We start from the raw sequence: 13951 nt of genomic DNA, 5'->3' as shown, positions 1-13951 counted from the left end.
GATTAAAAAGTTTTGAAAATAAAAGAGGAAAAGAAAAAAAAATACCATAAGATTTTCTGTTGCGTTACCATTCGCTTTTTATTTTCTTTCTTCTTTTCCTTTCTTTGCTAGTCGTAGCGCATTTGTTTTTGTTTTCTTTTCATAGAACAATTTTAATCACCGCGAGGACCCACGTGCTTAAGCCAATCATTGGCTGCAGGCATACGGGGGGAAAGAAGTAGTCTGTGGAACGCGGCACATGAAATATCCCGTCAAACTTTGTAGTGCATTTAGAAAAGGGATCATGTATGGCGATACCAGAGTATTTCCATGTTGCAAGGACTCTGGCAACACTTTGCAGTACGTTGTGAACTGTGTAGTCACAAAATGTGAGCAGAGGGATCAATTGACACGCAACTCAATCTCCGTGCTTTTTTTTTTCCTTGCTACTATATACTGGGCAGGATTGGCAAATTAATAGTGTAGAGACCCAGCCACGCAAGCATAAAGAACTACATTGCTGTTTGTCGCTTTTGAGTGACAATCGTTACAATGCAACCTTACCAGAAAGTTTTATAACTTGGGACAAAAAGAAAAAGAAAAGAAGAAAGAGAAATAAAAAGCGAACGTAACACGACAGAAAACCTTGTGGTATTTTTCTTTTCGTTTTACCTTCTCAAAACGTTTTAATCGGTGTTATTATTTTTACATTAGGGTAATTTTGTTTCGAATCCCCTCATATTCACCTTCTAGCACCACCAGCGCCATCCTCTGTAATGGGTACATGGGTCATGCGTAGATGAAACCAACAAGCATCGCCGTATCCCTGCTTCTGGTAGGCAGGGCCTTATAATTCTTCTCAGCGATAAATTCAACGCTTTCAACCTTTACTGCAGGGCGGGGCAAGCCATAGGGGGCCTCGCTGTAGTCTGTGCACAGAACTACAAGTTATGCAGCAAAAAGCACGCATCTAGTGGGTTCAGTGAACGTTAAACGCGGCCATGAGCACACTGGAGCACAGAAGTTCAAGTGGATAAAGAGTCTAGTGGTGTGTCACAATCTGAGCGAACTGATCAGGACGACGAGGAGAACGGCGTAGATACCAGTGCTATCGCTGCTGAACGTGTCTCTGTCGTCTAGCGATAAGCGCCCAGTCGCGTCGTCCGCCTGAAATCCAGCCGCACCGCCAAGAACCTCGGAGAAAAACGGTAGCGACGGCAACGTTCGGTGCCGCATGGTCGCCGCGCTTACGCAGGCGGGCGAGAGAGTGCGCGCAGCAGCGGTGAGTCACGGTTGAGGGTGCTCTGCGAGTCCTATTATGGTGACCCCGGTCACGTGACTCAGAGCGCCGCCGCCGCCGCTGTTGAAGTGCGCCGGCAGCTCGCGGGATGGCGCCACCGGCGCCGACACGTGATGGCGGCATTGTGTGTTCCCATTGGCTGGCACAGACTGGAGAGATGCTTTTTCACGAAAAGCCCTAAATATACTCGGGCCGGTGGCCGCGGTTTGCTTCGGGAAGGTTATCCAACGGGCAAGACCGCCGAAGGAACCTCAGGCGAGCCGAGCGAGCGCCTGTTTCGACCGGGCCGGAAAGGAAGAAAAAAGACTGTGCGCGACGTTTGAAGATAACTTCCCCGCCGACGACCGACGACAAGAAGAGAAGCCGCCCTTCGGCGCCGATCGAGTTCCGGCGAAGCTCGGCTAAACGTTACACGCCGCGAACGCCGACACCCGACTCCAGCGACTAGTGTTGCACGGAAATCGTCGTCGACACCGTCCCTCTGTGCTTGTAGTAGCGAGTTTTTTGTTACCGCCGCGCGACTTGCTGCCCAGTGCTTCGCGATTCAAGATGGGAGACGGGGGTCCGTACTCTGACGGCTACATGGAACAGGAAGAGGAGTGGGAGCGCGAGGGACTACTCGATCCGGCATGGGAGAAACAGCAACGCAAGGTAAGTCCTTTTTCCCCCGTCGTGTTGTCTATCGCCGCGGCTACCTGGATTGGATAAAAGAATCGTCTGCCGCGTCAGGTAGCGCAGAGCCGACTTGTCTGGGAGCCGCCTGCGCTGTCTGCTATCGTATTTAGTGGATCTCGGGAACGCGCACCGATGTCATTCCCGAACACCCCCCCCCCCCCCCCCCTAAAAAAAGAATCGTTTTAGCACGTTTTGTCTGACTACACCGAGTTTTGGTTTATAGTGTTTTTGCCCTTCTGCTTGCACCGTACGCGAGGAGCGTGGGCGAGCGAAGCCTGGGAAGCCGCCGTCAAAACACGTCAACGGCGCCCCGGCAGCAACAGCAGCAGCAGGGGCGGGCGATTAAAAGACCCCTCACCGGCGCTCCCGTGGCGGCGGCGGCGGCAGCAGCACGCAGCCAAATGTGTCTCGCGGCAAGCGCACAGGCCTAACGGATCGCGTTGCCTCGCCCCAAGGTGGTCGAGGACGATCTTGTTTCTTTTTTTGCGCGGCTTCTGGGATCACGGCATCCTTTTCGTTGCAGACGCGCTAAGCAGCAGAAGGCAGTTTGCACCGACGTTTGTACGTAAGGTTACTTCGTCTGCTGAGTCTCATAAATGACCACCGCGGCTTCGAATTTCCCGAATATAAGCGGGAAGATTGAAAATGCATCAATGGAGTGGCCGCGTCTCCATCGATCTCAAGGTGATCGTTGTTTACAGAAGAGTACAAGGAATTTTGTTGCAGACGTACGAAAAACAAAAATGCAAAGACGATAGCGTCGTCTGCTCTACGAGCAGTGGCGTCGATCTTCCGGATGGATCAAGCGCCCAACTTTCAAGATCGTCATTTTGTCGTACGGAATTGCATTCTCGAAGGGTCACTGCGATTTACTTTGGTTCCCGAACGTAAACTAGACCGAGTGCTTTCGCCGCGATGCCAACATCAGCCTGGCTTTGCTTACGATCCGGTCGCTTAGCTTACGATCCGGTCTGCATGGACGGATCAAGACAGAAGCATAAACAGACACCCACGTACGGTATATCTCTTCCAAAGACACGAAAGGCACATACCATGCGTACCTTTAGCGTGCCCGCGAAAAGCGCCGCCTTCTTTCTTTCTTGACTTTTTTTCTCTTTTTTTCTGTTGCTCGTGTTTCCCAAGACGCGAGGAAAAAGTGCGTTTCGATGTAGCTTTCCGTCGTCTGCTCCGGCGCGATGCTCTGACCCAGATCTGGACAGAAAATAAAATCAAATAATCTTCCTTCGCTTTGCTGCGTTCGTGCGCGGACTGGTGATATAACAGGCCGGGAGAGTCGAGCGAGTGTTCGTTTTTTTTTTTTATCCATCGGTGGCACCCTTTTTATTACTTTTTTTTTTTGCTTCTGTCGGAGTTGTCCCCGTCGGTGAAATGGATTGGGAGAGGGGTTGTTGCGTTTGGCGATGTCCGGTTCCGATAGGCACGCCGTAGCTTTCATTCGGCGCACGAAAAGGTGCGTGAGCGCCGTGTCGTTGTCGGCCCAGACTTGTCTCCTCCCTGTGCCGACTACTACGGTTCAGGAAATGCGACGTGCAGACATCGTACGAGAGAGAGAGAGAGAGACGTGTAGCTGGTGTAGCCCAGTTTCGAAGACCGGTGGCTGGAGATCGACAACGGAAGGAATGAGCGCGATATATTGGAGTAAGGTTACTAGAAAACAAAACCGTATCATGCATACCTGTCGACTCTCCCGAATGGCCCGTGAGGCCTACGAATTCGAGCCCGTTTTACGATTCTTTTGACAATGCGCTCAGGGCAAATTAAACAAGGAAGTAATAAATGTTCGCGGTGTCGGTGCACATTCCAGTGCTCCGAGGCGCCTTAAACAATGATGAAATGTCTAGTACCATTGGTTGCGGCGTATCCTGCGTAGTCCAAGCGTGGTTTCGTGACGTTAATTGAACCCACATTTGCGCGGGAATGGTTAAGACGATTGCTTTCCTTCGTGTCAACGGAAGTACTTAAATGCGCACTTTGAACAAGGGAGCTTCTATTAAACGCTATGTTTGTAGAATAGCGAAGTTAACTCGGCAGCTCTTCCTTCGTTGGTTCTACTACGCGCTGGACATGCAGGGGTTCTTCCCTTTACAGCGAAATTTTTGCTGTATCCGTACGAGTCGTTAGAAGGAAGTACGGCGACTTCGTCGCGTCTTGGCGCCATGTGTTGGAGCGACGCATCGATATAGCTCGATTATTGGTCGCGGCTCAGTGCGATCATGCCCAGCGGCGCGTTGCATCACGGCTTTGACGTCAATTTGTGGGCGCTCTGTTATCTATCCTTCATATCCGGCTCGATCGGGAAGCAGTACTTAACGCCTGGGTTCTTGATGACTTTCGCAGTTGAGAAACAAAAAAAATTAAGCGAAGAAACTGGCACGCTCTTGTTTCTTGGAAACGGACGCGTTTTGTGCACCCTACGTTGGAATTGTCTTTAACTTATGATGCAGTGCTTGTAGCTGTGACAGTGAGCGACTGCATATACTTTAACGCGTCCGTAATTAAGCCGAAGTCGCTAGTCCACGATGACTCGGCGGATATTCGGCTTGCTGCTGCTGAGGGACAAGGTAGCGGGATCGACTCCCGGTCAATCCAAAAGCGCTCGCGTGTGCCGTGCGTTTGGGTGTATACGTTCAAGAGCCCTGCGTGGCCAAAATAAAACTTCCCCTCTCCCTCCTTTCTATCAATATTAATTTTCTTTTTTACGCTGAGCTTCTTATAGGCATTGTGTTTTATGCGGACCAATCTCTCTCCAATCACTCCAATTTATCCAGTCTTAGTCAGTGCGGTTTAAGACGTGCTGAATGCTCGTTGACCGGTAGTGCATCAACGATATTGATGAAAACGTGCATCATTGCTAAAGAAACAAACGTGTTGTATAAAACCCTTAATATTGTTGTGAACTGAAAAAAAAAAAAAGTTGCGACGCGTTTGTGAACACGACGACTTTACGTACGCTTGTCACGTGTGAGCCAAGTGACGGTCGAAGTTCTAATATCTATCTGGCGTTTCCGTTGCTATTTTGTGATCGCTCTTGTGTAACCTGCTGTAAAACCGCTGCGGTAACTCTACGGCGCTCTGTCTTCCAAGCAGCGCCAGGTCTTAGTTTCGACGGTAGCAAAAAGAAAAAACACGCTCGTGCGTTTAGATTTCAATGCACGTTAAAGGACACCAGACGGCTGTCGAAATAATTCAGTAGCTCTCTGCTATACGGCGACTCTCGAGATCATATCCTGCGATGAGACGTTAAATCCAGTGAATAGCAGCGCCGCTACATCGATCACTCACGATCAATCAATCAACTTACAGTAACACTGTACGCGACCACTTCTGCGTTTGCGTAGCCCCTAGTAACGGCGCCGGTCATCTGCTTCTTTGCGATCAAGCCACACAGACCGCGACCGGAGACGTCAGCCATCAAGGACTCGAGTGAATTTGTAATGCTCTCACGTTCGCGCTACGCGGGTACATCGTGTTGCGTCGACTAGCGCGTTAACCTTATCGGCGCCTATGAAACTTCAACCCCATTGGCGGTGCCCACGTGATGAACCGCCTTCGCACTTACTCGAGAAAGCGGATCTCCTTCTTCATACCTTATCGGCGTGGCGGTGACGTATGACGTCTTTATTTATTTATTTATTTTATTTATTTATTTATTTATTTATTTATTTATTTATTTATATTTTGTTAGAGAAAAGTGCGCTTTCGACTCGCGACGGTCCGTATTCGATAGATTTGTAAAGTTGAGAGTAGTCGCGAAGCGAGTAGTTAGAGCAACAATGCATAATAGACCAGTTTAGACTACATAGCTGCGAGGTGTTCGTTCAAAACTTGGCTTCGTTCGTTTGCTGAAAGGGAAAACTATCATCCACCCGATTGTACTACGGGAAGCTACACGCGAAACCGCGATATGGTTTTCCTGAGAAACAGTCGCGGAGGAAGGAAAAATTCGCTCTGGTCCGGGGAGTCGAACCCAAGACCAACATCTTCCGACCGCTTCGGGAAGGCGTTGGTCTCGCGTTCAATGGCGGGATGACTTTTATCGTCGACTGCACAGCCCTTTCTTCTCTCTCTCTCTCTCTGTTTTTCTTTTGCTGATACACATGTCGCATCATGCTGTGAATGTTTTCTCCGGCGTGCTTCCCGCGCTGGCAGCCAGCTTCGGGCCTCACAAGCAAGGCACTGCCCTCTGTGTATACAGACTTTCCTCTTGATTTCTTTTTGCTTACCGTATTTGTAAACTTGGTTTCTGGACTTCAAAAGTGGCCCGATCCATGTCATCCTGCATTGCCTCACTGCACTATATATATATACCTTAGTGGTGTTCACACCTGCACAGGCTGCATGTAGGCGACGGTTCCCCATGAGCATAACGGTAACCCGAAGGCCGCGTGTACTGCAAATGCCAGAAGAACGTAGTGGCCGCCGTGTTCTTGACATCGCTTCTGGGCAGTGCTTCGTGATCGTTTCGTGGTGAACTCCTAACCTGTACGAGTACGCTTTCCTTGGGTCATTCCGTCGGTCGCTCGTCGTAATCGCTGTTGATGGAGTTCGTGCATTCTCGGAAACTGCTTCCAACCGCTGTCAAGCCAAATGCTGCCATGCCAACACATGGCACATTCCGACACATGCCATGACTCGGCACAGTATTGTTCCTGTGCTTTATAGGATAAAGAGCTTGAAGGGCAAAGTAAACGACGAAAGCCTAGGTCGCGCAAGATATTAGATGCTGGTTCTTGCTCTACACTGTGAATAGGATATCCGAGATTGCGCAGGCGGCATGGCGATGCCTCGTAATCGTCCGGGAACGTATTGCGATTGCAACACAGTTGCTTCCTGAAAGGCTTATATAGCTTTAGCGGGTGCTAAAGGTGGAAATACCGAGGTAGGGACGGGAGGGGGAGGGGGGATATCGAGAGCAAATGTAGCGTTGCGGCGAGGTTGCCTGCGGCTTCCGTGGCAACCGGGCACCGCTATAGAGGCCCCTAACGTCTTCACGTCTGTCTGTTTGTCTGTCTCTCTGTGTGTGTTCGTGTCTGTCGGTGCTGCTAGCGCGTGTGGCAAACGGAAGCGAAAACGACTCCTCGCGTCTTCTTTTTTCCACCGCTGTCCCTCTTCCCCCTTCGCCGTCTTGGAGCTCCGTCCGGTGGCTGACTCCGAAGCCTTGCTATAGCAGCTCACCAACCCCCTCCTCCTCGTCCCTCGCAGCCAACTCGTTTTGGCCCGCGGTTCCGTTCCCGATTTGGTCGTGGGGAGGACCCCTGTGCGCCTCTCGTTCTCTCGCTCGCTTGCTCGCTCGGCTCTGGTCGGTTTCGGGCCCGGCTCGGATGACACGGTGCGCGCTCCTCCATGATGGGTGGCAGCGAGGCCGTGCTCTCCCTTTGCCGTGTCTCGCGGAGAAGGCTTCGCCAGTTGCTTGAGAAACGTTTGTAAAAGTATTAGACGGACACCGAAAGGCAGCAGACGATATTCCATAAGTTTGAAGTGGCAGGGGGCGTCGTCTGCTCGCCGCGTTGTTTAGGTATCTACGCTCTGAAACGAAGCAGACGCGGCACCGAAAAGCAGCAGACGATATACGGAAAGTCTGAAGGGGGCAGACGCGTCGTCTGCTCGTCTTTTAGGCATAGCTATAACACAAAGTATAGTGGCAGACGACACCGAAAAGTAGCAGAAGACTTACCGCGCTCGTCATTCTTGACCGATTCCCTACGCACGGGTAAGGTGACGGGACGTCCAGATTTAGACCGTTCGCGTCCTGTGATTACGGACGTCGCCTCGCGGTCGCGATGGTATTCACTGTGTATGATTCACTGTTCCGGTATACTTTGAACTTCTGTGCAGCTTGGCGTTACAAGCTTGCGACTGTATAGTGCCTACGCTCTGTGGCGTATAAAGGTTCGCGGGACTGCATGTAGTGCGACGCTGCTTCTGCGTTCAGAAATGTCGATAGTAGCTGCTCAAACCTCTTTCTGTCTCTCTTGCCTGTGCAGTAGCAGACAATACAGAAACTCTGAAGTGCTAGGCAACGTGTGCTCGTCCTTATGCTTTTACACTGTGTAGTTGCAGACGACTGCCATATTGAACGCTTTTACGGCCAGTGCATGAAAAAACGGCTCTTTCAGTGCATAAAAGCAGCGAACTATGTTCAGTGACTTTATTTTCCGTATTGTTAATGGATATACAGTTGGCGAACTTTTGAGCGTCGCAGCTTTGGCTAGTGTCTCACGACATGTCGCTGAAGGAAGTCGCAAGCTACAGGTCAATGCATGAGACGGTTGATGACGTGTAAGGAGGGGAGTGATATCTGACTGAACATAGAGCTATATGAATCACCTTGTGATGTCTTAGTTTGTTCAGGATGCGTATTGGAAATCGGAATTACGTTCACCCGGAGGACACAGATATTCATGACGTCTTGGATGCATTACGGGTTCCTCGGTCGCATATGCTTCCGTAAGGCGTGCAACTTTATGCGGATGTGACGTGATCCTACGGATGGGACACTAATTCAAGGAGCTCCTGGTGTTTTGTAAGATGAGATCCGGCTCCGCTAGCGTCACCTTCCCTGACTATGCAATTCTGTCTCATGTGACCGAGTTGATTCGACGAACACTGTATGCATCTTGGAAATGCAAAGTCGTTGTTACAGACTTCGTGGTTGAGCGCGATGGTAAGGACGTTTTGCGGTGGCGGCTTCCCCGTTTCTCGCAGATTAGTTTTTATTCACGGTTATTGTCACGGTCTAACTCTCAACATATTACGCTATATGGTCTGCACGAAGCAGACGTAAACACGAAAAGCAGAAGGCACGAGCTATCGTCTGCTCGTGTCGTCTGTTTCTCATTGTTTCCGTCTGTCTCTCCCGGATTTAGGGCCATGGATCCGTGCCAACTATAGGCCGATGGTAGTGCCCTGTTAGCCGTGAAAAACTACTCGGTGGCAGTGAACTACAAAAAAATTCCTTGTACAGATTCCGAGGGGGCGCGGCGCCGGTGCGCTTCTGCAAAACCATCTGCGTGCAGCGCACGGAAAACAAAGCGGCGCCAATCTGTGCGCAGTTCGTTCTGCCAGCGCTATAGCTGTGCCGTGTTTTTTTGCGCTCATGCACGCGTCGCGGCGCAAATCGCGCAGCTGCATCGCTTCCGGAGTCGGCGGACCGCTCAGAATCGCCGCGGTATACATATATACGGCTCGGCGCACTGCAGCTATATAGGCTCCCGTCATGTGTGACCGTCGTGATAGGCGCCACGGCGCTTACTTGCGGGCTGTTGGAAATCCTTTGTGCTTGCTTATCAGGAATGAGCACACGTGTTTGTGTGTGCCGTATAACGCCGTCGAAGGTCGGGCATCAATCCAAAACGACACGAAAGAGAAACGCTTAGAGGCACTATAAGGAATTTTGACTTCAGCTGTATCAGAGTCCTTCAATGCTAGGACTCTGGCTGTATATATATAGCTATGTAAGCTATGCGATGTACTCCAATGACGAAATGGCCGCCGCCAGAAGAGAGGCCTTGGTGTATAGGCGAAAACAAGGCGCAAAATTTAGCGAAGCGCAGGTGGCGACGCCGACGTGAAGTTCCCGCACTATATAGTTCGCCGTGACGTCATGTATTTTGACAGCGTCTGCTCGGGTCTACTTTACGTTTTACACAGGAACCAGAAATTCAACCTAGCAAGTTATGCGAACATTGCCACAGCTCCGGAAAAGGCCCCGAGTACGAATGAATGCTTTGAGCTCCGCGACGCCGCACTGATGTGACGGTGGCCAAGCTTTGGCGCGAAGTTCAAAACAGGGAACGTGTGCCTACGCTTCCTCCCGAAATAGCCTGCGTTTGTTCCGCCAAAATAATGAAATAGTTTTGAAAGATTACCAGTCCAGGCTGACTTAGCGTTGCTTTTTAGTTCGTCCTTTAGGTTAAGCGATTTACACTTCTCGGGCATCAAAATGAGGTCAGTTTATGCGCAAACGCTCATTTGATAATTCGGAAAAAATAATAATTAAACGCGACAGAAAAAGATGGACGTGGTCATACGGCGCCCTAAATTACGGGAACTACAGCTCCCGTGACGTAGCATAACACATTGTTTGTGTTTGCATGCGCTTGACTAAATTGTTTATAGATAAGCAGAGAGAGGGACTACGCGTTGGGGGGGGGGGGGGGGGGCACCCACAGGCTCGACTTGCGTAGCGTGCTTCTAGAACATTTTCTTTCACAAGACCTGTCCGAATACTTAAATGTACTAGGCAATGCATATGTAGGAGCGCCAGCTGTATATATAACTCCAATAAAGCTGCGAATTGGGCGATCGAGTAAGTATTATAACGTGCAGGTAAAACGACACATACCACACGCGCCCTGAACTCGCAAATTTTTGGTTTATTGACGCATTCACGTGTGTAAACAAGCGCAAACATACCTGTCCGCTAGTTGCCACATAGCTCTGGTAAAGTTATGGTTAAGAAAACACCTGCAGAAACAGCATTCATTTGTTATGCGAACCACTCGAAATGTGTCGTTCTATCTGTCCGTCCTGGTTTTTACGTGGGCGTGTATCCGGAATGATTCATGACCCTTCATGCTGAACCGCACTGGCTCGGTCGCGCTCAAATTTTGCACGGGTGGTATACGTTTTCCGGTGTGTTTAGTTTAATACCGTGCTTGGGGCCCGGGCATTACCTCACCAGTTTCGTCAACGACAAAACCGAGTGAGTGCTGCGGTCGCCGCTCGTAAGGTGTCACTTTCACCGGAGCGGAACTGTGGCGCCATCTGTCGCAGCTACGGCGACATCTACGGCTTTTCGTACTTTCAGCATCTCCTGTAGCGTTGACAAACGCCTGCCCTGAGTCAAAAGGGACCAGGACCACTTACTTACTTACTTACTTACTTACTTACTTACTTAAAACATAGTTAAATTCGAGCGCTAACGTTCCAGTGGTTTAGCACGGATGGTCGGGTGTACTATACTTCGCGCACCCATTTGAGCAACACTCGTCGAGTTTTGTGGCGTTACATCCGTTTTCCTGCGGCGTCGCTAAACTGAAGAATCTTGGATTTTATTTTCTCTGCCAGTGTACAATCAACCTTGTTTTCCGTCAAGTACAAAGAATGATTCACCGGTTGCATTTTAAATGTGCCTTTAGCGCGCATAGATTTGCGTATGCTTCGTTTCCTGCCTCAGACATCATGTGATGACTATGTCGGACTGGTCGTCACATCGCGGACGCTTTATTTGCTTCTTTTACCGTTTCTACCCGCACAGCCGCTAACGCCGCTGCGGCCAGCCAGTCGAACCTGCGACCTCGCGCTCAGTTCAATGCAGAGCCCCACCGCGCGAAGTTCGATTGTTAACCGCGCGCGTCTGTCCGCTGCGCGGCCATAAATATATGCACGCGCACACTTCTGCTCGCCGGGATTTTGTACGTGCTGTCTCCTTTCGCCATGGGCAGGAGCACGATCGTGGCTTTCGCTCTATCACACGCTTCCGGCGTTTGTAGCCACAGGGCGGCTAGAGCTATTCTCGTACACATGTACATATACGGCATGCATACGCCTTGCTTCGCTGTTTGTGTATAGCGTACGTTAGCGCGTGCTGTCTCTTTGCTGAGAGGGGGGGGGGGGGAGGCGCCGTGTATCTGCGCCACGGAATGCGATGGACTCGGTGGGAACAATGCAGAACGTCGTGAACACAAACGCGCGTCACACAAAAGCGGCGGAGAGGAAATAAGGTTCGACTGGCGGTGTAGAAACAACGCAACGCCTATAGATGCGCGTGATTGAGGCGCAGTGGGTTTGAGGGCGCGAGATCCCTCCTGTTCCTCCTCCTCAACCGCGGCACAATCCGACCCCACTCCACGTTGCTGTTGCGGTGCCAACATGTGGAATTTGACCTTGACTTTGACCTTCAGCCATTCAGAGCGTGACGACGGTCTGACGCCCTCCCCATGCAGGCGCTCGTTCGCGTGCGTTTATTATTTACATTGATTTCGTGTTTTGAAACGCAGCGGCCCGCATGCTCCGCGCGGAAATGGCCTCACGTTTCGCGATCGTCGTAAGAAGAGCGGGGGCTCAATTGAGCTTTCATAAAGTTGCGCGTCGCGTCGTTTGGGTGCGAAATGTGCGCAGTTTCCCATTCCGTCGGCGCCGTGTGCAGACGGCGCAATCGCGCCTTTCGAGCAGACGCGCGCGGCCTGCTGTTGCTTCTGCTGCTGTTCCGTGTACCGTCTGTTCGTGAGGTTTGTCCGTTGAGCAGACGACGGGAAATGCCCGGCTGCTGCTTCTGTTGGTCCATTCGATTCACCTTCACTTCGGCGCTGCACTAGTGCAAGATGGCGTCGTCTGCGCGTCGCCATTCGTTTCACGCAGTGCAGGGTTCGTGCAGAACGAGTTCACCGAATTTCTTGCACTTGCGGGAGAGGTACGGTGCAGGTCTCTTGCAGGAAGTGCCAGGACGGTTTTGCACGAGCACGGAACTGGTACTGAACCTCGATGAACTACATCATTAGTGATTCTGCCAATACCGGTGGAACTATGATTACGTGCAGCTCTACTTTCACGTCTTTGCGTAAGGCGCATAATTAGCAGCACGGCGCTACTGCTGGGCGAATCGAATGCAACTAGTGTGTGCCGAGTTGTGTCAGCAACCGAACTGTTGTCAATGAGCGTTCGGTTAAGCGAAAGCAGTGCAAATGGGGAAATGGAAGAAAAGGTACGGAGAAAGTAAATGTACTAAACTGGGTGCGGTAATAAATTAATAACGAACGACTTTTGAAAAAGAAAAAAAAATAATTTGGACTGGAGATATGATCAGCTTTGGTGCACCCAGGTGTAAGACTGCAGAAAGTTAAAGCTGCATGCGGTTATATTTGTGCCAGGCGCAATCAGATGTTTATTTAGGGTTTCGTGAAATTTTCATGTGTGCGAGCAAAAACTATTATCATCAGCAATGGCTCATCCCTCTCGTAATGCAGAGTGGAATGGTTAATGAATTTTATTTCTTTTTCTTTCTTTCTACCTTTCTTTTTTTTTTTTTACCTGCAGAACGCACCTTCCTCGTCCTATGGGGCATACTTGCTCCATTGTGTTACTGTCCTCAGGCAGCCAGCTCGATCAGGCCGCATAAAGCAAGGCACCGCCCTTTGCTTTATCATACACATTTTCCCACCTGATTTCTTTCTTGCCGTTTTTGTAAACCACCATGGTCCTCTTTGTTTCCATTCGAGAGCCTTCTCGCGGCGCCACACCGTGGCGCGCGCGAGAACTGCGAAAACTACGCCATAGCCTCCGAGATCTGCACGCTCTGCCAGGGCGGACCGAGCTGATGGGTCCGGTTCCGCAGTTCTTGGTGCTATCTGTGTCGGGGACATACCAGACGTGTGTGACAAAAGGAAAAAAAAAAAGGAAAAAGATGAAACGAGCGATGCTCTTTAGACTATCTTTAGCTATATAGTTCTCGAGTATATACCGTGGAGGCCTAAATATAGTCCGACTTAGCGTGAGCGCGCGTACACGTTGCGTCGCGTTGACGAGAACAACAGCATCTGTAGTTCGACTAATGTTTCGACGCCCTGCCGCCGCCAACGTAACCGGACGCCGCCAACGCGCTCCAACGCACCCGGCGTCTAACGACGCTCGCGCGTGAGCCGATAACGTCGGACTGTAAACGAGCCTTGACTGTTGGTTTTCGAGAAAGGCAAGCGTATAAGGCAAGTATAGACAGACAACGATGTTTAAGTCAACAGCGCTGTTATCTATTTACCCCTTCGCAATCGAACACATTCTTCTCTTTTACACATTTCTTGCATTTGTGTTCGTTAGTTCCATCTCCGCTCGTCGTCATACGTTCTATGCCCATGACTGTAGTACCTATAGATTGCACTAAACGTACGAAAGGTTCTGTACACGCTCGACCAGGCGTAAGAAATATCGGCGGACATCCCACGCATATGTGGAAGCAAACCGGTGATATAGGCGAGTCTT

General features: G+C 50.5%; 1 protein-coding gene across 2 annotated transcripts in view; it reads left to right on the top strand.

Moving 5' to 3' along the window:
* The first annotated feature begins 1429 nt into the window (after positions 1-1429).
* Actn (alpha actinin) overlaps positions 1430-13951 on the top strand; it is a 105953-nt gene continuing 93431 nt past the window's right edge. For both annotated transcript variants that reach the window (XM_075699239.1, XM_075699240.1), the window contains exon 1: positions 1430-1930. In XM_075699239.1, coding sequence (XP_075555354.1) covers positions 1829-1930 — 102 coding nt within the window. In that variant the 5' untranslated portion in view covers positions 1430-1828. The remainder of the gene's footprint in view (positions 1931-13951) is intronic.

Source organism: Dermacentor variabilis, chromosome 7, assembly GCF_050947875.1.
Source record: "Dermacentor variabilis isolate Ectoservices chromosome 7, ASM5094787v1, whole genome shotgun sequence".
In the NCBI taxonomy this organism is placed as follows: Eukaryota; Metazoa; Arthropoda; class Arachnida; order Ixodida; family Ixodidae; genus Dermacentor; species Dermacentor variabilis.
The sequence above is the reverse complement of the archived record's forward strand: the minus strand, read 5'-3'. Positions and strand labels throughout refer to the sequence as shown.